The sequence below is a fragment of the Borostomias antarcticus genome (assembly GCF_949987555.1).
Source record: "Borostomias antarcticus genome assembly, chromosome: 21".
Taxonomy (NCBI): domain Eukaryota; kingdom Metazoa; phylum Chordata; class Actinopteri; order Stomiiformes; family Stomiidae; genus Borostomias; species Borostomias antarcticus.
The window spans coordinates 8,302,267-8,327,556 of record NC_140254.1 but is presented as its reverse complement, the minus strand read 5'-3'; the positions used below and the strand labels follow the sequence as shown (position 1 = coordinate 8,327,556).

General features: G+C 48.0%; 2 protein-coding genes across 2 annotated transcripts in view; one reads left to right on the top strand and one right to left on the bottom strand.

Annotated features, from left to right (window-relative positions):
- The window catches only part of dlgap3 (discs, large homolog-associated protein 3), a gene marked incomplete at both ends in the record, with an annotated part of 46,314 nt that extends 36,854 nt beyond the window's left edge, over positions 1-9,460 (top strand). Inside the window, 10 exon segments of the mRNA XM_084455592.1 lie at positions 213-429; positions 2,715-3,331; positions 4,839-4,933; positions 6,180-6,447; positions 6,615-6,897; positions 7,924-8,015; positions 8,284-8,430; positions 9,141-9,211; positions 9,213-9,266; positions 9,268-9,460. Coding sequence (XP_084311718.1) covers positions 213-429; positions 2,715-3,331; positions 4,839-4,933; positions 6,180-6,447; positions 6,615-6,897; positions 7,924-8,015; positions 8,284-8,430; positions 9,141-9,211; positions 9,213-9,266; positions 9,268-9,460 — 2,037 coding nt within the window.
- A 6,675-nt stretch (positions 9,461-16,135) lies between these two features.
- LOC311322718 (tissue alpha-L-fucosidase-like) lies at positions 16,136-21,705 on the bottom strand. Its single transcript, XM_084454815.1, has 8 exons — positions 21,291-21,705; positions 21,068-21,202; positions 20,618-20,755; positions 20,199-20,304; positions 19,144-19,344; positions 18,119-18,309; positions 17,539-17,638; positions 16,136-17,228 (listed from the first exon to the last, which is right to left on the bottom strand). Exons 1-8 carry the CDS (start codon positions 21,638-21,640, stop codon positions 17,097-17,099), a joined length of 1,353 nt encoding a protein of 450 aa, XP_084310941.1. The 5' UTR covers positions 21,641-21,705; the 3' UTR covers positions 16,136-17,096.
- Between the last annotated feature and the right edge of the window lie 3,585 nt (positions 21,706-25,290).

Sequence of the window (25,290 nt, the reverse complement as noted above, 5' to 3'; positions counted from 1 at the left end):
GTAGTAGTAGTAGTAGTAGTAGTAGTGGTAGTAGTAGTAGTAGTAGTAGTAGTAGTAGTAGTAGTAGTAGTAGTAGTAGTAGGTACTTTATTCATCCCGGAGGGGAGTAGGGTTGTAAATTGCTTGTGTGTGTGTGTGTGCGTGTGCGTGCGTGCGTGCGTGTGTGTGTGTGTGTGTGTGTGTGTGTGTGTGACCCCGTCTCCCTCTCTCAGCTGGGGGACAGCCTGAACCGTCAGTTCGAGGCCGTGTGTGAGACCATGTTCGGGGAGATGGAGTCCCAGGCCGTCGAGGCGCTGGACCTGCCCGGCTGCTTCCGCACCCGTAGCCATAGTTACGTACGCGCCATCCAGGCGGGCTGTTCCCAAGACGACGACTGCCTGTCCGTCTTCTCCATGTCGGGTCCTCAGGGCAGCATCAAGGGCGGGGCCAGTGAGTGTCGCACGCACGTGTGTGTGTGTGTGTCTCCTCTATCAACTGGGTTCCATATCCCTCCTCTCTGTCCCAGGCTCTGTGTAATGTGTCTGTTGTCTGTCTCCATAATGGTGGCTGTAATGCACATGATTATGATCGTAGATCACTATCTCCAGCTGGTCTACCCCTCATCCCTCTCTCTCTCTCCCTCTCTCTCCCTCTCTCTCTCTCTCTCTCTCTACTCTCCCCCCTCTCTCCCTCTGTTCTCTCTCTCTCTACTCCCCCCTCTCTCTTCCTGTTCTCTCTCTCTCTACTCTCCCCTCTCTCTCCCTGTTCTCTCTCTATCTACACTCACCTCTCTCCCTGTTCTCTCTCTCTACTCTCCCCTCTCTCTCCCTCTGTTCTCTCTCTCTCTACTCTCCCTCTCCCTGTTCTCTCTCTCTCTCTATTCTCCCTGTTCTCTCTCTCTCTACTCTCCCATCTCTCTCCCTCTGTTCTCTCTCTCTCTGTGTCACACTTTTCATCACTCTGTCCTTCCTGATCCGGTCCACTGTGTGTGTGTACGCGTGTGTGTGTGTGTGTGTGTGTATGTTGTGTGTGTGCGTGTGTGTGTGTGTGTGTGCGTGCGTGCGTGCGTGTGTGTGTGTGTGTGTGTGTGCTTTATAGGGCTAATATTCCCTGGCTTAGAACTGCAAATCCCCCCGGGATTTATTAAAGCCTTTCTGAACTGTAATAACCAACACACACACACACACATGCACGCATGCACATGCACACACACACATACACACACACACACATGCACGCACAGGACAGTTTCTGGGTGAGACTCATCACTTCAATAAGAAGGTTGGAAATGAACAAGGAGAGCAAAGCATGTAGAAATGTTTTACATTTCATCAAGTGTGTGTGTGTGTGTGTGTTAGGGCATTAACAGAAAAGTCGACCGGTCGACGTCAGTAGCACAAGTCGACTCCCCCGGGGAGGAGTCGACAAGTCATGTTTTTCCCTCTCTCTCTCTCTGTTTCTGTACCTGAGATAGTCTCAACGCCAGACTCATGAGAGTTCTTGCGCTGATACACTAGGTTAGCTACGCTAACTACGTTGCTGCATGCTGCTGATCTCTCTATTATGTAGTATGTGGAGCGCGGAGATTCAACTGACAGGGAGAGACTATGCTGGCTAGCCATATCGGAGCTAACAAGACAACTAGCAGCTTAAATTACCCTCTGATGATGGCAGCGGCGACGTTCCTCACGAGTGTTTGCTTAGTTAGCTACATTCGCAATACCACATGTGGACAAGTAGCGATGATTGTCTGCTCAGTTTGCAAATTCAATTTGCACATGTGAAATCCAGTTAGTAAATCCACACGGGCCATAATTACTCCTCCTTATGTGAGCTAACGTGAGCTACGCGAATGACGCGACCAATGTACACATTGCTGACTTACTTCAGGGGGGTATTCCACAAAGCTGGCTAACTAAGTAAGCCTGACTTCTGCACAAAGTAAAACCATGAAAGCTATTTTTCTCTTCAGCCCATGTTCCAGATTTGAAGAGTTTCCAGGTTTTACTCATTGCAAAAGTCAGGCTTACTCAGTTAGCCAGCTTTGTGGAATACCCCCCAGGCCATTATGTTATGGTGTTTTGTTGTTGTTGTTGCTGTATCTATGTAGGCTAGGCTATTCCTCCGCTGTGTAAGTGTGATGACGTCATCACATGACTTGTCGACTGGACTTCAACCTTATTTATAGATAAGTCGACCTGAAAAAATCTGGAGTCGTTTATGCCCTAGTGTGTGTGTGTGAGAGAGAGAGAGAAAGAGAGAGAGAGAAAGAGAGAGAAAGAGAGTAAAATGGGGGGCTTGGAGCGAGTGAAAGACACAGAGAGAAATCTTCTATAGCTCTCGCTGAAAATGACCAACATGGCAAACTGCTGCAGTATTTCACCAAGCCATCTATCTCTAAAATGGAGAATGTTCATGTATTTGTGGGAAAAAAAATTGTTTTGTTTTTGTTGTTGTCTCCATCTCTCTCTCTCTCTCTCTCTCTCTCTTTCCTTCTTTCCATGCATTTTTTTTTTCTCCCTCTTCCTTCCTACTCAATCTTTGTCCTTGTAACCCTCCCACCCTGCCTTTGTTCCTCTCTCCACCCTCCCCTCGTTCCCCCGGCCTAGCTCCGCCCCCTCCGCCATTACACGTTGACATGCTGTCCGTACGGTTCGCCCGCCTGCCGCTCGTCGAAATTCAAAATCTCTCTCTCGCTCCCTCTCCTTCTGGCCCCGCCCCCCCTCTCTCCCCAGTCTTCCCCTACCGCAAGGCGGCCCCACCCCCCCCGCTCCCACCGCGCATGTCCAAGCCCTCCCTCTCCGCACGCGCCCAGAGCAGCACCGAGTCCACCCAGGACGCCTACTTCCAGAGCACAGGCCAGCCGCCCCCCCAGGGCTCGGGGGGAGGAGCCCCGCCTGCCCGCCACGCCCGGCAGCAGCACAGCAACTCAGTGGACGCGGCCGTCTCCGAGGGGCGGACCTCCAGGGGCGGCGGCGGCGGCTACTACACCGGCACGGCGCCCGGGGGGCGTTCCCGCCAGCACAGCAACTCTGCGGAGAGCCTGGACAGCGGCCCACTCCCCCGGGGGGCCTCCTCCTCGTCCAGGGAGCTGGTGCCCTATGGGGGGGCCGGCGGCCAGGCGGGGGCGCCCGTGAGGCCCAGGCACAGCGGCTCGGCCGACAGCCTGCTGGAGGGCCCCGGGACCCGGGGCGGGGGGGGCCGGGAGAGGGTGGGGGGGAGCCTGGGGAAGTCTGCCTCCCTCCCCCAAAACAGCATGGCCCTCTGCAGGGCAGGAGGAGGAGGAGGAGCAGGAGGAGGAGGGCAGGAGGACGGGAGAGGACGCAAGTGGAGGCCGTCCATCGCTGTGCAGGTGAGGAGGGGGGCGGGGCTAGCGTTGCGTAACCAGGCGCTCTACCGGTGTGTTGTTGTGAGAGGGGGCGGGGCTAGCGTTGCGTAACCAGGCGATCTACCAGTGTATTGTTGTGAGTGCAGAGAGGAGCACAGAACAAGTTTCTTTATTTCCTCCTGCTGTCCTATCCTCATCAAACATGCATGAGCACCAGAGCTCTGATCCCGTTTTTAGACAGGCACTGTGTTTTTAGACAGGCACTCAAGTGTTGCCAGAGGCTGCGTGCTGCTGAAGGACCCTCTTCTGAGTAGGCAAGCTGCACAAGTTGTTTTTTTTTGGGGGGGTTTTTTCCCGTGGACATCATAGCCTATGTGGGTCGCCACCCTACAATCGTGATTTTGTAAAATGTTTTCAGTACATTAGAAAACAATAAATAAAAAAATACATCCAATAAATCCAATACATCCAACCAATAAATAAAAATACAATCGACTTAATTTCTCATGACTTCAGTGAACGAGATAGGATGTACGGTCGCATCCATCACCGAGAATTTAATCTTGCCAATTCTCGATCTGGGACGCCGCCGCCGCCATGCTAGTTTCCGCTGGTTTAGAAGGAAGCCACCCCATTGGCTGACGGCAATGAGTCAAGTCAATAGTGAAGATAGACTCGGGGAAGCTTACCTTCACCTTGATTTATTTTCACTCTACCGACCCCACTAATAAGGCATAGACGGATTATGAAATGATGGGCCCCTGGGCACAGACACGTAAAGCCCCCCCAACCTCCCCACTAATTTCATTTATCGTCTTTTTGAATTTCCCATATGAGTCAGCATACAATTTGAGAAATATCACAATAAATGAATGAATGAATGACTAAGCCCTTTGAATATGCAACAAGAAAGGGCCCCCTGAGCTCTTGGGACCCTGGGCCTGGGCCCAATAGGCCCGTTCGGTAACATGTCTTTGTAATAAGGTTTTGAGTGTATACTAGCTGCTATACGTGCTATCGCTAACTCGGCAGAGTAAAAAGCCGTTTCATTGGCTTGTGTGTGCTTCGTAGTGTGTTGCGTCACACTCAGTATACAGTATGGCTCTTTGTCAGTCTTTTCTGTACTAAACATACTTGTGTACGGGCACGTACACAAAATGTGTATGCGAGGACTCCAACTTGCTGGACTGGCAAAAAAATCTGCAAAACACTTAGTTAAGTACTGTTTCGTGTCTGCCATCATTGGCAGTCATTTCATATGGAAAAGACGCTGCTACCTATATCCATAAATAGCTTTGATCTCCCTGCTGGGACTACATTATGTGAATGTAATCTTGCACTGCGTTGTGTGACTCTTGCTACTGTTGGATTTTGATATTAATTTGTATTTTGATTGAAAAAACAATAAGGAAATTGAAATGTGTGTGTGTGTGCGTGTGTGTGTGTGTGTGTGTGTGTGTGTGTGTGTGTGCGTGTGTGCGCGTGTGTGCGTGTGTGTGTGTGTGCGTGTGTGTGTGTGCGTGTGTGTCAGGTGGACAGCTCAGAGACGCTGTCGGACTCGGACACGGAGGGAAGGTCTTTGAGAGAGGTCCACTCTGTAGGTGTACAGGTGGAGGACGACAAGAGGTACAGGAGTGACATCACACCATGACATCACACCATGACATCACACCATGATCGCCACATTCATATCCTCCCTCTCACCCTCTCTCTGTACTGTAGATGATTGTAACCATGACTACTGTACATCACACACGGCACATTCACAGCTCTCAGTTTCTCCTTCTCAGTTTCTAACTGCGAAAGTGTGCGCCTGTTAATAACCTCCCCAGACACCCCCCCCCCCCCGGCACCAGGGGGAAGGGTGACAGTGTGACACAGATAAGAGGAGGCTTGAGTCACTGTCTCATCACCTCATCACTCCAGAGAGAAAGAGAGAGAGATGAAGACGGAAGGATGTACCAGAGAGAAAGAGAGAGAGATAGATAAAGACGGAAGGATGTACCAGAGAGAAAGAGAGAGAGAGATAAAGACGGAAGGATGTACCAGAGAGAAAGAGAGAGAGATAGATAAAGACGGAAGGATGTACCAGAGAGAAAGAGAGAGAGAGATAAAGACGGAAGGATGTACCAGAGAGAAAGAGAGAGAGAGATAAAGACGGAAGGATGTACCAGAGAGAAAGAGAGAGAGAGATAAAGATGGAAGGATGTACCAGAGAGAAAGAGAGAGAGAGAGATAAAGATGGAAGGACGTACCAGAGAGAAATAGAGAGAGAGATAAAGATGGAGGGACGTAGCGTATCAGCTGTCCACGCGCGGTGGGGGTTATGTGGATTCATGACTTGCCAGATGGAGGCTTCACCACCGCGTGATATCGGCAATTAATCATAACTGGTACACTGAGGGGGATGAAGTCATCTCTCTTTCAGAACCTACTGAAGATACTGACCCAGCGTGTGTGTGTGTGTGTACATTGTGCACCCAGCGCGTGTGTGCGTTATTATGAATGTGTGCGTGTACAAAGATGATCTGTTTTCCACCAACGCGCCTGGCGAAGAAAGAGGGTGAAATGTGTGTGATTGTGCTGTCAACACCGGTATGAACATGTCCAGCTAACATTCTCCCTCCTCTCTGTTGACCCCTCTCTCTACTCCCCCCACACACCCCTCTCTCCCTCCCCCTACACCCCCCTCTCTCCCTCTCTCCCTCCCCCTACACCCCCCCTCTCTCCCTCTTTCCCTCTCTCCCTCCCCCTACACCCCCCCTCTCTCCCTCTCTCCCTCCCCCTACACCCCCCCTCTTTCCCTCTCTCCCTCCCCCTACACCCCCCCTCTCTCCCTCTCTCCCTCTCTCCCCCCCCCACTCGTTCTCAGGAGGGCCCGCTTCAAGCGCTCCAACAGTGTGACGGCCGGCGTGCAGGCGGACCTGGACCCTGAGCTGGGCGGAGCCTACCCGGGCGTGGCCCTGGATCTGGAGCTGGGCGGGGCCTTCCCGGGCGTGGCCACGGCGCCCGTCACCCAGGACAAGAGCCTCCAGTTCGGCTGCTCCTTCCAGAGGCACTCCTCAGAGCCCGAGTCAGCCGGCCAGTACGCCGAGTACCAGCGCACTGTCCACACGCAGGGCCAGTGGGCCTACAGAGAGGTCTGCATGATGTGTGTGTGTGTGTGTGTGTGTGTGTGTGTGTCTGTGTGTGTGTGTGTGTGTGTGTGTATTTAGCCTTAGATTTCAGTCCACCTTTTTTTTTTTTTACCATTTGAATACCTCTCGCGGCCGTCAGGATAACCTGCCCCCCCCCCCCCCCCCCCCAGGACTACATCCAGAGCGGCTACTCCAGCGAGCCGTGCCCAGACGACCCGCGGACCCCCCACCTGCCGCCGCGTGCCCACTCCCCGCTGCCACTCCCCCCCGCCTCCTCCTCCTCCGGCGCCGCCGACCTCCCCCGCAGCCGGCCTGACTCGGCCCGCGCCTCCTCCCCCTGCCCGCACGACGGACAGCTCTTCCTGCGCCTCCTCCAGACCGAGGTGGAGAGGATGGAGGGGTGGTGCCAGGGCATGGAGCGGGCGGCGGAGGACAACGAGCTCCCCGAGGAGGGTGAGGAGGGAGGGAGGGAGAGAGAGAGAGAGGGAGAGAGGGAGAGAGAGAGAGGGAGGGAGGGAGGGAGAGAGGGAGGGTGAGGAGGGAGGGATGGAGGGAGGGAGGGAGGGAGAGAGGGAGAGAGGGAGGGAGGGAGAGAGAGAGAGGGGGGGGAGAGAGGGAGAGAGAGAGGGAGAGAGGGAGAGAGAGAGAGAGGGAGGGAGAGAGGGAGGGAGAAAGAGAGAGAGGGAAGGAGGGAGGGAGAGAGGTAGAGATACGGGTTGCGGGCCAGGGCAGTGGTAGAGGAGAAGGTTAATTTATTTGTATTCATCATATTATTGTATTTTTGTATTTACACTTTATTGTACAAGTTTTTGTACGCAGGGCTCCCTTGCAGAAGAGATTGTTTTCTCAATGGGACTTCCTGCATAAATAAGGGTTTTAACTTAGTAGACTAAGTCTTAGCACACTAAGTCCGTGTACTAAGTCTTAAGTCTTAAGTACACGGCTGGACCATGTAGGGGTCTGCAAAATTGTGACCACTTTGTTACAGGGGTAGTCAGTGGTAGTGTCTATAATGTGAATTCCTGGATATATAGATAAATGTTTATCTGCAATTTTCACTAATTCTTGTTGTTCTTGTTCACTAATATTTGTTATTGAAGTCTCCCGAAGTAACAGTTTCACATCACATGGTCAAGCTACAGATGTTTATACTGTATGTCAATTTTTACACAATTTTTCACTGCAGTGGTAAACGCACTACAGTATATGTTAGCTATAGTCCGGTAAACCATTATAAGACACATGCCACATCATAAAACACACTGAACAGCAGTGAACTCTGGGAAACGTTGAGTTAACTAGATATAACGAGCAGACAGGAGTGAGAATCAAAGTGCAGAGAGGAAAGTGGATGACTTGATTGGATACAGCTGGTGAAGCACTTCTTCTGGCCGACCAGCAACCAATGACATATAACTTCATCACGTGTGTGAAATACGACCCAGGGTGGTAACTTCCTGTTTCCTGCGCTGCCCATAGTTCTGGAGCGGATCCGGAGCGCGGTGGGCAGTACCCAGATGCTCATGTCTCAGAAGGTCCAGCAGTTCTTCCGGCTGTGTCAACAGAGTGTGGTGAGTGTGTGTGTGTGTGCGTGTGTGCGTGTGTGCGTGTGTGCGTGTGTGTGCGTGTGTGTGTGTGCATGTGTGTGTGTGCCATTCTGCGTCCTTGGTTCCTTTTTAAGTAGTCTATTTCCTACAGATAATGACATTAACCCTTGACTTTGCTTTCTCTAAACCCCCCCCCCCCCTGCATCTCTCCTCCCCCTCCTACCCATCCCTGCACACACACACGTATGCGCACGCACGCACACACTCTTTTGCTCCGTCTCCCCCCCCCCAGGATCCCCAGGCGTACCCCCAGCCGTCTCCCCAGGAGCTGGCCGGGTTCTGGGAGCTGCTCCAGCTCAGCGTGGACGACCTGCGGGTCAAGTTCCACGACCTCCAGAGGCTCAAGGACTCCGGCTGGAGGCTGCCGCCTGACAAGAAGGTGAGCGGGAGCGGGCGCGGCCTCCCCCCTCCTCTCCCCGGGCCCCTCCTCCCCCCCCTATCGGCCAGGACAGCGGCGTGCGAGAGGGTGTGGGCGCAGACGAGGCCCCACCCACCGCCCGTCGCTCGCCGCCAAGCTCCGGAGCCACAAGAGGAGCTGAAGACGAGGCTAAACGGTCACGGACGCTCGATACGGTCGATAGTCACTGATGCAGCTCGTTTCAAATGATTCACGTGTGCGAGGGCTGGATAAATATCCCTGTCACTGCGCCCACGCCGGTGAAACTAGCCACGTCCGTTAAGAGGGCGCTTGTGGTTCTTTGGGTAACAACACATCAACCTCAGCAGAAGCTACCGTAACACAGCAGAAACTAACACCGTTTTCTTCTCTTCCTCCTCCTTTCTCTCCTCCCTCTCTCTCTCTCTCTCTCTCTCCACGGGGCTGTTTGTGTGCTCCCGTCATCCTTAATCATCCCGTATCATCCATTGCTATGGCCTCCGTGTTTTCGGTTGGGGTTTGTTTTTGTCCGGTCATTGTTTTACACCCCCACCCGCCTACCCAACCTCGGACCCCTCACCCCCGTACCCCATGAATCCCCGTACCCCCCTCACCCCCGTACCCCTCACCCCCGTACCCCCCTCACCCTCAACTCCTCCCTTCATCCTCTCCTTCCCTTCACCTCCCCCTCCTTCTTTCCGTCCCCGAAACAGGACGACAAAAAACTCCCTCCCCCGCTACCGAAGAAGCCGGCGGGGGGCGTGGGCGGCGGCCTGCGGGGGGAGGGCGCGGGGGGGGGGCGGGCCGGCCGGCGCTCTGCTGCTGCCCAGGGACGGCGGGGGGGGGGGTGGTGGTGGGGGGGCGGATGTTGCCGGTCAAGGAGAAGTCTCTGGACCTGGGGGACCGCCAGCGGGCCGAGGCACGGCGCCGGCTGCTGCAGACCAAGCGGGCCGCCTCCTTCCGCCAGAACTCCGCCACCGAGAGCGCCGACAGCATCGAGATCTACATCCCTGAGGCCCAGACCCGCCTGTGAGATCTACATCCCCAGACCCGCCTGTGAGATCTACATCCCCAGACCCGCCTGTGAGATCTACATCCCCAGACCCACCTGTGAGATCTACGTCCCCAGACCCGCCTGTGAGATCTACGTCCCCAGAACAGCCTGTGAGATCTACATCCCCAGACCAGCCTGTGAGGGGCGGCCCCCTGTCCTACCCCTGCCTTCTCCCTCTGTGTCTCTTTCTATCCCCCTCTCTCTCTCCCTCCCTCTCTCTCTCTCTCTCTCTCTCTCTCTGTCTCTCTCTCTGTCTCTCCATCTCTCTCTCGCTCTCTCTCCCTCTCTCTCTCTGTATCTCTCTCTCTGCCTCTCCCTCTCCCTCCCTCTCTCTGTCTCTCTCTTAACCCAGCTTTGCCCCCCCCCCCACACACACACACACACACACATAGCTGATGCCATCCTCGTCACTCATCCACTCCCGCTAGATGTCCTCAGCCCTCGGACCCCTCGGTGCCACGCCCCTTATTCTGGGACAAAGGCACGGCTCAACCGGTGACAACAGAATTGTTGGCTTCCAGACGCCCCGGGAACCAATAAGCCACCAGTGAATCCCAGAGCCAATATGGCGCCTTAAAGACAAGTCAGGCTTCAGTTGCTCTGTTTTCTAGTCAAACTGAACATATTCTTGTTTTGTTTTGTTCCCTTTCTTGTCCGTGTCAGCTGACACGAAGCTGAGTACGACGAAAAAAGGGGAGGGTCAGCTGCTAGCCAGGGGGCGGAGTCAGGTGACAGTAGCACGCCTGAGCGTAGTACGCGTTGCACTTTCACAGGAAACAAGGGCTTCGCCGACTCCGCTCTGCACCGGGAGAGAGCACAGCACTGCTCCTTTTGATCGCTCCATGATATCAATATGGATACCCAAGAACCAGATGAACAAAATGTTTTTAACAGGTCCCCCCACTACCACCACCACCACAAGATAAAACTACAGTGGATTCATAGGAGAGTGGAGAGTCAAGATACGTGTCCACATATTTTGCAGAGCGGTCAGCAGTATTCTCACCAAGGGCCGTTTTCAGCACCTTTTGAGTCAGTATTGAACTACAGAAGCTCCTCTCAACCTCAAGGACTCAACGCTCACCTGTCTGTCCTCCTGGGGATGTTCTGTACTGTAGGCCTTCTCTCTCTCCCTTCCTCTATCGCTCTCTCTCTCTCTGAACTATCTATCTATCTATCCTCAGTGTTGAGCAGTAGTATGTTTGAAGGAGTGAGTGAGTGTGCTTTTGTACATAGCGTGCACACTTGTTTTTGCCAGAGGAAGCTTTGCATTGTGGCAACGCAGATTTGACAGCCGAGAGCAAAGTAAGGAAATGCAGAACCGTTTGCTTTGTACTTCTTCTCTGGGGTGTGAAGGTGTTTTTTGCAGGGGGAGGTTTTGAAGCAATTCGACTACTGAAAGGGGTCCCTTTTTTCACTGTGAGACAATGGCGTCCTCGTGTGGCCAAATGTGTAAACTTACGGTTGACTGTTGTCAACGGGCCTTTATCTGAGGTGTGTGGAGCGTTTGAATTGATCCCCCTGCCTCTCCAAACACTTTTATCTTCTCATAATTGCCATCAAAAGAGATTCATACAATGTCTTATTTTTGTCCACAAGATCGTTCAACTTTACAGCCATTTTTCCAACATTGGACTCTTTTTCTTGAGGATGCTACTCATTGTTTTTTGTTTTTGTTTTTTTTAAATGAATGATTAAGAGGTTTTTCCACCATCGTCCAATCAACAGTGGATCACCCAGCGGAACACTCAATCGGGTCACCCAATCAGAGCAGAGAGAAATCTTGCCTTCGGAGGATTCCTCTGCCTCCACCCGGTACCACCTCGTCCAATCCTTGACCAGAATTCTCCAGCGCTCACCTCAGAGGGCGCCGACGACAAGCCCTCCAATTTAACACCTAAGGAAGGGACGATCCCGCTCTAACGCCAGGGTGAAACTTAAGACTTGTCCTCTGTTATTAGACCTCTCCGTATCCGTATCTCCCTCTCTCTCTCTCTCTCTCTCTCCCTCTCTCTCTCTCTGTTTTTCTCTCACCAGCCCAGGCATGTGTCGTGTGTAGCCCAGACAGAGGAGTCCACTCCAGTTCATCCCCCCTAAACCTACTTCAAAGGGAGAAGCAGAAAAACCTCAATCCTTTTTATCCCACTTGAACTATGTTGTGCGTGCGTGCACGTGCGCGCGCGTGTGTGAGCTCATCTTTCTATATGAGAGTGCACATGTTTGGTGTGTGCCCTTTTCTACCCCTTTTGTCTCTGAGGAAATGCTCTGTGCATTTTCTCCGAACACAGCGTAGCATGCTCAGAAAAGAGCGTTCTCTCCTAGTTCGTACATTTGTGGATTTGAAAATAATTTAGATTTAAGTGAGAGAAAAACTGTATCTCTCTCTAAGCCTTGGGTATGTGTGTGTGTGTGTGTGTGTGTGTGTGTGTGTGTGTGTGTGTGTGTGTGTGTGTGTGTTAATGTGCTCTGTGTGTGGGGTCAAACACATGAAGAAGGCCAACAAATTAAACAATTTCAACACAATCCTCCATTTTGAAAAGAGAAAAAGAAGAATCTTCCTAGCATGACTTGGCTTTAGTTTTCTAGATATTTGAAATGCAATGTGCTGAAAATGTAATATTTTATTGGGAGATGTGTATTTTATAATGTTATTTACATTTCCAGAGTAGTGGAGTTCAAGGGTACGGTACATGTACATAAAATATATTTAACAGATGTGACATACAGTATTATTATTAAATAAACGTAGCATTGTGTAATATTAGAGTTAGGTGGCATATTAAGACCCCAGTATGCAAATCTTTTTTGTTTTGTTTTTTAAAGAACAAATTATTATGAATTATATCGAAATGGGTCAAGTTCACAGGGTACAAACTGGCAAGTGCAATTTGACTTTAATGCTCACTACCTTTTCCCTACTTTCTAAAAAAAAAAGAAAAAGAAACCACTCTCTTTCTCTCCCCCTCCTCCTCTTTACCCCTTCCCCTTTTAGAATGAACCCCATGTGCCTAGCTAGCTACGTGTGGGGTTGCTCTTCTACCATGGTTTATATACAGTACATTTTACTGTAGATGATATAGGCTTTACTGCAGCTGTATGTACATACAACAATCTCAAGACAACTGTATGTACACACAACAATCTCAAGACAGTTGACATTGTAACACAAAAGTATTTTATTGTATTGAATCCTCTTACATTTTAATAATATCTCTTTCTCCTACACACACTCACACACTTACACACACACACACACACACATACACTCACACACACACACTCACACATACACACACACTCACAAACACTCACACACACACTCACTCACACACACTCACACACAAACAAACGTATACACACACACACACTCACAAACACACACACACACATACACACACACACTCACAAACACGCACACTCACACACACACACACGACCATACACTTGAGGTTGGTTGGAATAGGCAGAAGCCTGTTGGATGCTGTTGTAATGTCGCATGCTTTTTATGACCCATAACTGATACACCAACCCTACAGTAACTCCTTTGTTCTTGACCTGTCTAGACACAAAAAAAATATTTACTTGAAAAACTGTTGCGTATTATGTCTCCAAAATCACTCAGATATCACAAACAGTTCAGTCTCTCAAACCCAAGGTACACTAACGCCACTGACAGTAGATGGTCCTTCACTTAGAAAACACGTTCAGATCTGTGATAGCTCTCTCTTGTTTACCTCTGTGTGACACTCGGTTGATCTGAATTTCAAACTTCACACAAACTCTGGTGTTGAAACGTGTTTCAGTGTCGTGTGATGCAAGCCCCTTGAAACAAGCACAAAGAACCGCTGCTGAAGTCACTGTGAAGAACTCTTGAGCCTTTAGTCGATCCTCTGAATTTAAATGTACAACAACTCACGACATGGTCACACATTAGTGCGCAGGAATACAGGGAGACGTGAACAGGCCTCACTGCGGAGGAATACAGGGAGATGTACAGTAAACAGGCCTCAGTTTGCTATCCATCTGCATTTCACTTGAGTCTGTCGTTTTCTCTCTGCTTCATATTGGTTTCTTTCAAAGGATTTTGTGGAAGGTGACAAAGCTCACGTGAACTGTGGTGTTAGCGAATGAGCGTTTAAGCAGCCATCTTGCCTTTTACAAGGTCCATAGTTCAACACTTCTTTCTTTGTTTTTCCGCGGGTGGCAGTGGTTGCCATAGCGACGGTCAAGGCAGTACTTCCTGCTCCTGAGCAGGGCAAACAGGAAGTGGATGAACAGCTGCTGACAGCCGTGGCGGATTTCTCTTCCTGGTGCCAACCCAGCAGTCACAAACACTCAGAGACACACTTAGATTAGGGTTAAAGCTCTAGGAAGAACAAAACAGTAACTCAACATGGTTCCAAATTCAAAACAGGAACACAGACACAGAGTGACATGGACAATCCGCCGTAGTACCTCAATTTATAATCTCCAACACCGAGGCATTTCAAAAGACGGTTCTTAAACACACGACCCTGGACATTGGGAACATTCTGGAAGAGGGGAACACGTTCTCAGTGGAGAGTAACGGAGTCTTACTGCATTATCCACACCCCCAGGAGCCTGACCCCTCACCGGCAGGATCTTGAGACTTTCTCTGACGGACACTATGGTCACTGGTGGAGGTGGTCAGTGTAGCCAGTGTGTGTTGATGTGGTGCCGACCTCCTAACACAGTTCACTCAACACAGGGAGAGCACAGGGGTCGGAGACGACGTCTGAGCAATTACTGTGTAATTACCTATACCCTTCCACCCTCATGTTTATGGACATGTACATATATATTTGCCAGTGGACGTTGATCTTATTGATATATATATACACCACATGTTGTTATAACAATTCTTAGTATTCTTAGTATGATTCTTCTTCTTACTGAACACAGTTGCTGTTCATTATTGCCTCACAGGTCACTATTAGAAAAAGTGTTGTTATTTGAATTATACTGGGAAAGCTTATTCTGTATTCAAGGACACATTTAATCTGCAGTGATCATTAGCCTATAGTCTAACCAGATTACTTTTTTGCTACTACTGTGGTGAGGGTGAGAAGTTGGTGGACAAAAATTAAGAAAAGTGTATTTCTCTTGCACTCCGGTCTCTCCAATGATAGTTGAGTGAGAGGTTTCAGACAGACGGACGGACGGACGGACAGACAGATAATTGGACAAAAAGGCAGATGGGTATTATGCTCAACAGCTCACCCATGGAATTGTCCCACTCAGTAAAAAGTTGTTTTCTTTCTGTCTTGAAGGAGGGAAACTGGACTACCAACATGATCCGGATTCTCTCTAGTATTTTCTGTCATGTCACAAGAAGAAACTATCCTCCTCCTCTCCTCTCTCCATTTGACCCTCACTCTCTTGTCATTCTCTCAAGTCACAGACGTTGTATTTAATGTAAAGAGCTTTTCCTGTTCTTGGGTTCATATTTTTGCCGTTCCTTGTTTGATGTTTGGGTTTTATACACATACTGGTACGTTTGATTCAGTGCCAAGATAGAATATGTACATACAGAACAATATCAGTTTCTCTTTTATTTATCTTTCATAATAGAATATCTTGGACAGTTTTTTGTTTTTGAGTGGAGTGGATTGACTGGAACATATAGCAATAGTGATGCCATAGAAAATAACGCGTTGTTAAAGCCACCAATGGAAACACAGATGCATGAAAACGCCCTGACTCAGCGCCAGAGCACCACTGGTCTGTACCCTGAACACGTGCCAACCAATGGGAGAGGGTGTTGCACAGTGAACGTGTAAATCATGATTATGTTTATTGTTGTGTATTTTGATTGGTTTTGTACATACAGTATATACATATAAATATATATTTATTATTTATTAATCAATGTTTATCTAGATGTGTGTAGAGACACGTCTGCTAGCGCTGAAACCAGAGATGGCACACTGTGATGTGGTTTACCCAACACAGAATGTAACACTGTCAACCGTTGTACAACATTTTCTAATGGCTACTATTATTATTATTATCATTATCATGATTATTAATATAAAGCTATTTTTAGCGAGTGAAATGAGAAAAAGTGACTTGTGTCTCGTCTTTCTTTAAGCCGACTCTCTGGGACCCTCCCACGCTGAGATATGAGACATGGCCTTTTCATATTCACACTTTCAGGAAAATCGTAGTTTTTGCGTAATCCTGGTCCAAAATATGAATGGTGTTGAATGGCCGGCCGTGTTGGGGCGTCCCGTGGACCCGGCCCGTGATTCGGATCCACTTCAAAATTGAATGTGTTCAAAGTTGGCCGATGCTACACCCTTCCACTGAGTTTCGTGAAAATCGGTCCAGTAGTTTTTGCGTAATCCTGCTAACAGACAAACACACCCATCCCACCTAAAACATGAGCTCTCACCCTGCGCTGTTGCTGGGGCGGAGGTAACTATACATACTGTCATTAAAGTGCTGCTAAACGAATAATCTGAAATCTTTCTCTTTCTGCTTAGACGGAAAACACACATCAGTTAATTTAATTAAATAGCTCTTTATTCCGGAATTTTGTGTTCAAAAATAAGAAGTGGCATTGCACAATATTCATCATTTCACAACAAACATTTTTTAATTTTTTAAATCAACCAACATTCTAACAGATAAATTAACCCTTTCAGGAATATATGCTTGAAATGACTAATGATCCTCCAGGAGTGCGTTTTATTCTGTCCCAATTAAATTAATGATGGAGTGTTCAGTTAATGTTCAATGGAGGCAATTGGTGATTTGAAAATATCACATTTTGTAAACTGACGCCACTCCTACACTTTCCACAGAACTTTCACATATTACACACCTACATGGTGCAATGTACAGAGTTCCAGTCTAGCAGCAGTTACAGTAGTAATTTCAAATTCATACCAGTTCTCCAACTTGTCACCACTCCTAGTTTTTAAAACGACATTGACATATCTCAAATGTTCATCTGATTCCCATGGTGCAAAATATCTAAGCTGTGAGCATTTATACTCTTTGAGATAGAGCTGTCTGGGGAAAAAAAGTTTTCAAAATCACACCCATAGGCCACTCAAGAGACCACTTTAGCAGAATCACACTTGTTGATAGAATCACACTCGTTGACAGTACTCCTCAATACAGTAAAAAGCTTCACAATGATGTCTTCATTACGCATCACAAGTCTTCGGACAACAAAGATGCTTTCCAATCATCCAGATCAAAATGACCCATAATCCCAGACACATTCAAAACCTAAAGTCTGGAGTGTCAAAATGTATCATTCATTCACAGAATCAACATATAACAGAGCAATACGATGGAAATCATTTAGAAAAGTAAGCACATATTTTCCCTTTTGGCACAGAAAGTTAAAAAAAAAAACGTTGAAAGACTGAAATTCCATTGGTCCAATATTGGTTCAAAGGTGTTCATCACTCAGCACACACACCTCTATGAAATGTCATAAAAATAAAAAAAAACATGATTCTCTTACAGTACATTCAAACCCAGGAATCTTAAAGGTCTGCTGTCAACATGCTGTCCCCCTTGACCCTGGCGTGTTGATTCCTCCAGGCCCAGTGTGAGGCGGGTTCCTGTGCCGTCCGGATCACTCGACCCCATCCAGTCTTAGAGTCCAGGCCTGGCCGGGGATGAAGGGCAGTTCGGGCAGGAGGATGATCAGCCCACTGGGGTGGAGAGGAGCCCAGTCCAGAGGCTCAGGGTTGCCCAACAGGGTCACCTAAGGGAGGGGGGAAGGGGGGGTCAAAGGTAAATGGTAAATGGACTGCGTTTTCCACCTTAGCGGCACTCAAAGCGCTTTACAATGGCCTCTCATTCACCCATCCCCCCTAGTGTGTGCTTACTGTGGTGGTCTCCCCCCTAGTGTGTGCTTACTGTGGTGGTCTCCCCCCTAGTGTGTGCTTACTGTGGTGGTCTCCCCCCTAGTGTGTGCTTACTGTGGTGGTCTCCCCCCTAGTGTGTGCTTACTGTGGTGGTCTCCCCCCTAGTGTGTGCTTACTTTGGTGGTCTCCCCCCTAGTGTGTGCTTACTTTGGTGGTCTCCCCAGAAAGCGGAGTCGACAGGTGGAGGGTCACATGAGGGGGCTTGGTCGCAAAAATAGCGTAAACACTCGAGCCTTTGGAAGTATACCTGGAATTAGAGGGGTAACACTCAACATGTGCTTACATACCCATACCACAGAGGAACTTCAAATACCGGGCCGTTTCTACATTCAAAACTGTCAAGCACTAATCCTTCACATTTTCCGACGGGACTTTGTGAGAGAAGATTGTGCTTACACCTATCCAATCATGTTCAATCACTGATTACCTCTAGAAGGGATGGAAGTAAGGTTTCATTTGAGAGGATTCTAATGGGGCCACAGTCTTGGTAGGAGACAGACTTACCTGTGCTTACGCCATCCCACCGGATATACGTGTGTACTGTAGATCTGACATGATGTGGATAGGTCTAATCAAAGATGCTAGCAGACGTGTCTAGACTGGGCCCTAGGCCACCGACATCAGACGTTCATTCACTCCTCTCTCTCTCCCGATGCCCCCCTCTCTCGCCAGACTGGGAGAGACCGCCCCTCTCTCACCAGACTGGGAGAGACCGCCCCTCTCTCACCAGACTGGCACGGTGGCGTTCTCCGTCTGCACCCTCCAGGGTTTGGAGGCATAGATGGCGTCTCCGTTGACCCCCAGCCAGGCGCCCATTCCCCTCAGCCGCTCCTCGAACAGCGGGGGGATCATTCCGTCGGGGGTGGGGCCCACGTTCAGCAGGTAGTTCCCTCCAAGCGCCACGGTGTTCACCAGGTCCTGCACGCACAGGGGGGGGGAGGGCAGTGGGGTGGGCAGTTATTAAGATGTGAGAGAGAAAGAGAGAGCAAAAGTGTGCGTGTATCTATGTATGAGAGAATGTGTGCGTGTGTATCTATGTATGAGAGAATGTGTGCGTGTGTGTGCGTGTGCGTGTGTGTGTGTGTGTGTGTGTGCGCGCACGCGACCAAGTGGCGTTGACCTTGCTGGCTTACTTAAAGGACCATACCGGTCTAAATAGGATTTGATCTCGTCAAAACTAGTCACCCAACTTGTATCACATTACCACAATCCATTTTCCGAAGTAAAGCTCATGTTAAAAGATGTTTGCCTTTTCGTGTTTTACTTACATTTCAAAAGTTGAACATGGAACTTCTTGAACTCCTGCGCTATATTCTCTAATCCACCTATGCTAGATTCTCTACCCAGCTCTCCTAGCAACGGCTGCCATGTAAACAAGAAGAAGACAGACCGTTGGCGTCGGCTGCGCAAAGAGGGTTAAAACAAAAATAATAATATAATAATAACTATTGAACATTATTTTAAACTAACCGGGATGAGTTTGTCAGCACAACAAGGGAACAATTTAAAAATATGTTTTAAAGCCATAATGTTCAACTTTTGAAATGGAAGTAAAACATGAAAATGCGAACATCTTTCAACATGAGCTTTACTTCAGAAAATGGATTGCGGTAATGTGATAAAGGTTGGGTGACTAGTTTTAGGAGATCATGTCATATTTAGACCGTATGGTCCTTTAACGTCTCCCGCGCTCACCTTGATGATGCCTGGCAGAATGTGTGTGTGTGTGTGTGTATGTGCGTGCGCGCCAACCTTGATGATGCCCGGCAGGTCCAGCAGCTCAAAGATCTTCATGTTCCTGCGGTAACCCCAGGACGCCGTGTCCACCGACGTGCACTTTTCCCACTTGTGCTCGGGCAGCGCGCCCGGCGTGTACTTGTCGGCGCAGTTGTAATAGCCGCCATGTTTGCAGCTGCAGCCGGCCCCCCATCGGTCGTTGGTCACGATGGTGTCCTAGAGGGGGAGGGGAACGGAGGGGAGGGGGTCCAAATGAGATCCAAACACAGATCAGGTATCGCTGCGGAGGAAACGACCACATGCATGGTCGCCGACTTCTTTTGAACTGCAGCAACTAGGGGATGTTAATAGTTAATCGACTATTGATTAATTGCCGATAAGAATTTACTCGAGTAAGATTTGGTTACTCAATTAATTGCTTGTTAATGGAATGGAACTTTTTTTTTTTTTTTTACGAACGTTATCAACAGGAGTTGTGTGAAATGTCATGTATGTTTAAGGTCTGACTGCACATGAGGACGCCACGCCATGTAGTGAAGGCTAATTGGGAGGCCGGGAAATTTCAACGACACAGTGGAAGACACAAAAATTAAGTGAGGAAAGTGCAGTCCAGTGCGGGACGTTCTTATCAATTAATCGACTATTGTTTGTTCAGGTTAAAGGAGTAGTAAAGGGAAAAATCATATTTATTTGTATTTATTTATCTATTTAAATTGAGAGTTTAACATGTTTTTTGAATGATTTTTCACGGTGCCCACCCACATCCATTGTATGACCAAAACGGTGGTAGAGCAATTATCAGACTTTCTCAAAAGTGCTAGTTTTGTCAACTTTTGATCTGAACCATTGTATATGATCATAAGTAACCTTAAAACAGGGCTAAACATGATTTTTCCCTTTACTAGTCCTTTAATAGTTATTGATTAATGAAATTCCTTGACATTTGCAACCCTAGCAGCAACTATTAAAAAAAACACATAGATTCAACACAAATAATCCAGTCTGTTGCTGCATCCTCATATGGTAGCAGCCCTGTGTCTTGTTAGCCTGTCTTGGAAGGAGGTGCTGACCTTAACAGGGCTGTCGTTGTAGAGCCAGGCCAGGAATTCTGTGGAGTTCCAGTAGGTGTCTGGTGCCTCCCAGTCTCCATCCGACCAGATCAGCTCCGGCTGGTATCTGAGAAACAGGAAAGAAGATGAACATGTGTGTTTTCAACAACGCTATATAATACCACTTATGACACCTGTTTTACACAGGCCGTATGGTTGATATTAACTAAATGTTAAGTGTGAAGAAGTCAACTACAACGTAGCATCTAGATAAAGTAGCCTAATTACAGGTTAGTATTAACCTTATGACCATGTTATAAAGTAGCCTAATTACAGGTTAGTATTGACCTTATGACCATGTTATAAAGTAGCCTAATTACAGGTTAGTATTGACCTTATGACCATGTTATAAAGTAGCTTAATTACAGGTTAGTATTGACCTTACGACCATGTTATAAAGCTCAGGCAGCAGCTTATGGAAGACGAAGTCCTGCGTTTGGAAGCCGTTCTTCTTGTCTGCCAGGTAGAGCGGGTGAAACCACTCATACAGGGAGTTGTAGAGTCCATAGTGCAGTGACCTGGATGTGGAGAGAGAGAGAGAGAGAGACAACACATAATAATGAGAACACAATAAGAAACTATAGGCATAGGCCTACAACAGTAAGCTTCAGTTCAAAGTCAAATTCAATGTCCTTTATTTTTCCATGAGGAACTTCTTTTGTGCAGTGGACACCAGACATAGGCTACAACACACAGCCCAAGACACATAGCCTACAACAAACACAGAATAGGCTACACATATATTACACATTAAGATAAAAAATAATAACACAAAGGATAATCCAATCCATTCATAATCCGTTGTTGTTGGGCACATAAAACCATGTCACCTGTTGCGCACTGCCTCTCCCAGGTCCCCGGTCAGGTCTCTGTGGGGCCCGTTGTCAACCGAGTTCCAGTTCCAGGAGTTTGGAGATTGCCAGTTGGTGAAGCCCTCGTGGTGTTTTGCAGTTAGAACCACGTATCTGAAAGTGAAATGCGTGAAATATGATATGCGTCTGGCTCGCACTGAAAACCAGATTATAAGCAAAAGGATCATCAGAAGTGACTCACTTTGCGCCGGAAGATTCAAATATATCGGCCCATTCTTGCGGGTCAAAGAACTGAGCGTGGAAGTCGGGAGCAAACTCTGCGTAACTGAACCGGGGCGGATAGTTCGCTTTCATGTAGCTCACGTAGGCGTCGTCTGGTGGGTCGCCTTGCCAGCGCCACCAAAACCACTCGCTACCGAATCCGGGGACGGAGAACACTCCCCAGTGCACGAAGATCCCGAACTTTGCTTCGTCGTACCACAAAGGCAGCGGTCTGGCGTCCAGACTGGCCCAATTCGCTTCATACCGGGACTCGGTTTCTGACAAAAGCAGAGTGGCGAACAGGGACACCAAACTCGCCTGGGCAAACATGATCTACCTACAAAAAAGCATGCATTACCGTGAGGAAATGTGAGCACAACGTCTACCCTACCGCTTGTTACTTCCCGTGAGAAACCGTAGATACAGATGGTGTCTTCCTTACAGTCACATGACTTCAGTCATATGACTCTACAACCAACCTATCATATCAACTTTGCCTGTGGATGAAGTAGTCTATCACCAACGAGAATGGTTATCGTACCTGATTGGAGTAGGGATGTTTTAATAGAACGTTGTTGTACTTAAATCTTAAATCTGTTTGTTTTTTTGTTATCCCTGTTTTATCTTTTTTTTCTTCTTTTTTTTATCTATAGGATTTTTGTAGGCCTACTTGCTTTTGTGGATGCAGTCCGTACATTGTTGAAGGACCAGCATCATAAAGAAACCACTTACAGATTATGTTAAAAATGTTATCATTAGGGCCCGAGCACTGGCGGTGCGAGGCCCTATTGTATTTCGAAGGATTATTATTATTCTTGTTCTTCTCCCCAAACAAATGCCTTTTTGGCGGCCTAAACATCGATGAAAACGGATGAAACTTTGCAGATACGTCAGTCCCGGTGAAAAATTTGATAATTCATGGGTGCCGGAAATAGGCGTGGCAAAACGGCTCAAGAGCGCCCCCTGGAAAATTTAAAATGGCGAGCCCCACCTTTCAGTTTGATGTAGGCGAACGAAATTCGGAGGGCATATGTATTTCATCGAGCCACACTTAAATGTCTCTTGGAGCTATACCCAACATGCAACAGGAAGTCCGCCATTTTGCTCTTAATGTGCCATTTTGTCCTTGTTTTGACCATTTCCATGCCTCGTACTTCGACGAACTCCTCCTACAGATTTCATCCGATCAACTTCATATCGGGTCAGCTTCATCTTAAGACCTTTGTGATCAAAAGTTATCAAAAAAATTGAGTTTTCACCAAACACCCTTGCCGTGGCGCCCCGCCAAAGTTTGACATTTCGCCATAAAACACGATGTCCTCATAACTCCTCCATACATTATCGGATTTGTCCGATATATCTCACGCTTCATGACGGTTCTGTCCTGAACACATCTATGTGTCAGTATTGCGTCATACTTATAGCGCCACCTATTGGTGAAACAGTACGTCCTCATAACTCCTCCATACATTATCCGATTTGTCCGATATGTCTCACGCTTCATGACAGTTCTGTCCTGAACACATCTATATGTCAGTATTGCGTCATACTTATAGCGTCACCTATTGGTGAAACAGTACGTCCTCATAACTCCTCCATACATTATCCAATTTGTCCGATATATCTAACGCTTCATGACAGTTCTGTCCTGAACACATCTATGTGTCAGTATTGCGTCATACTTATAGCGCCACCTATTGGTGAAACAGTACGTCCTCATAACTCCTCCATACATTATCCGATTTGTCCGATATGTCTCACGCTTCATGACAGTTCTGTCCTGAACACATCTATGTGTCAGTATTGCGTCATACTTATAGCGCCACCTATTGGTGAAACAGTACGTCCTCATAACTCCTACATACATTATCCGATTTGCACCAAATTGCTGATGCTTCATGAAGGTCGCATTCTGAACACATCTATGCTTCGGTATTGAGTCACACTTACAGCGCCACCTACTGGTGAAACAGGAAGTACTCATAACTCCTACATACGTTATCCGATTTACTCCAAATTGCTCAAGCTTGATGAAGGTCGCATCCTGAACACATCTGTGCGTCAGCAGTGAGTCATACTTATAGCGCCGCCTACAGGTCAAGCAGGAAGTCCTCATAACTCCTACATACATTATCCGATTTGCACCAAATTGCTGACGCTTCATGAAGGTCACCTTCTGAACACATCTATGCGTCGGTATTGAGTCACACTTACAGCGCCACCTACTGGTGAAACAGGAAGTACTCATAACCCCTCCATACATTATCCAATTTGTCTGATATATCTCACGCTTCATGACGGTTCTGTCCTGAACACATCTATGTGTCAGTATTGCGTCATACTTATAGCGCCACCTATTGGTGAAACAGGAAGTCCTCATAACTCCTACATACATTATCCAATTTGTCCGATATATCTCACGCTTCATGACGGTTCTGTCCTGAACACATCTTTGTGTCAGTATTGCATCATACTTATAGCGCCACCTTTTGGTGAAACAGGAAGTCCTCATAACTCCTCCATACATTATCCAATTTGTCCGATATATCTCACGCTTCATGACGGTTCTGTCCTGAACACATCTTTGTGTCAGTATTGCATCATACTTATTGCGCCACCTATTGGTAAAACAGGAAGTCCTCATAACTCCTCCATACATTATCCAATTTGTCCGATATATCTCACGCTTCATGACGGTTCTGTCCTGAACACATCTATGTGTCAGTATTGCGTCATACTTATAGCGCCACCTATTGGTGAAACAGTACGTCCTCATAACTCCTCCATACATTATCCGATTTGTCCGATATGTCTCACGCTTCATGACTGTTCTGTCCTGAACACATCTATGTGTCAGTATTGCGTCATACTTATAGCGCCACCTATTGGTGAAACAGTACGTCCTCATAACTCCTCCATACATTATCCGATTTGTCCGATATGTCTCACGCTTCATGACAGTTCTGTCCTGAACACATCTATGTGTCAGTATTGCGTCATACTTATAGCGCCACCTATTGGTGAAACAGGAAGTCCTCATAACTCCTCCATACATTATCCGATTTGTCCGATTTATCTCACGCTTCATGATGGTTCTGTCCTGAACACATCTATGTGTCAGTATTGCGTCATACTTATAGCGCCACCTATTGGTGAAACAGGAAGTCCTCATAACTCCTGCATACATCATCCGATTTGCACCAAATTGCTGACGCTTCATGAAGGTCACCTTCTGAACACATCTATGCGTCGGTATTGAGTCACACTTACAGCGCCACCTACTGGTGAAACAGGAAGTACTGATAACTCCTACATACGTCATCCGATTTACTCCAAATTGCTCATGCTTGATGAAGGTCGCATCTTGAACACATCTGTAAGTCAGTATTGCGTCATACCTACAGCGCCACCTACTGGTGAAACAGGAAGTCCTCATAACTCCTACAAACATTATCCGATTTACACCACATTGCACACGCTTGATGAAGGTCGCGTCCTGAACTCATCTGTAGGTCAGTATTGAGTCATGCTTATAGCGCCGCCTACAGGTCAAGCAGGAAGTCATCATAAGTCCTACATACATTGTCCGATTTACACAACATTTCTCACGCTTCATCAAGGTACTGTCCTGAACACATCTATGTGTTGGTATTGAATCACGCTTAGAGCGCCACCTACTGGTGACAGGAAGTTTCTCTCAGTACTGGACACCGAAATAGCACACCCTTTAACGGCGCCACACCCCGACCCGCATGGGGTGCGAGGGCCCGCTCACTGCTGCTCGCAGCCCTAGTTCTCCTTCTTCTCCTTTACTCCAAACAAATGCCTTTTAGGCGGCCTGAACATCGATGAAAACGGATGAAACTTTGCAGATACGTCAGTCCCGGTGAAAAATTTGATAATTCATGGGTGACGGAAATGGGCGTGGCAAAACGGCTCAAGAGCGCCCCCTGGAAAGTTTCAAATGGCGAGCCCCACCT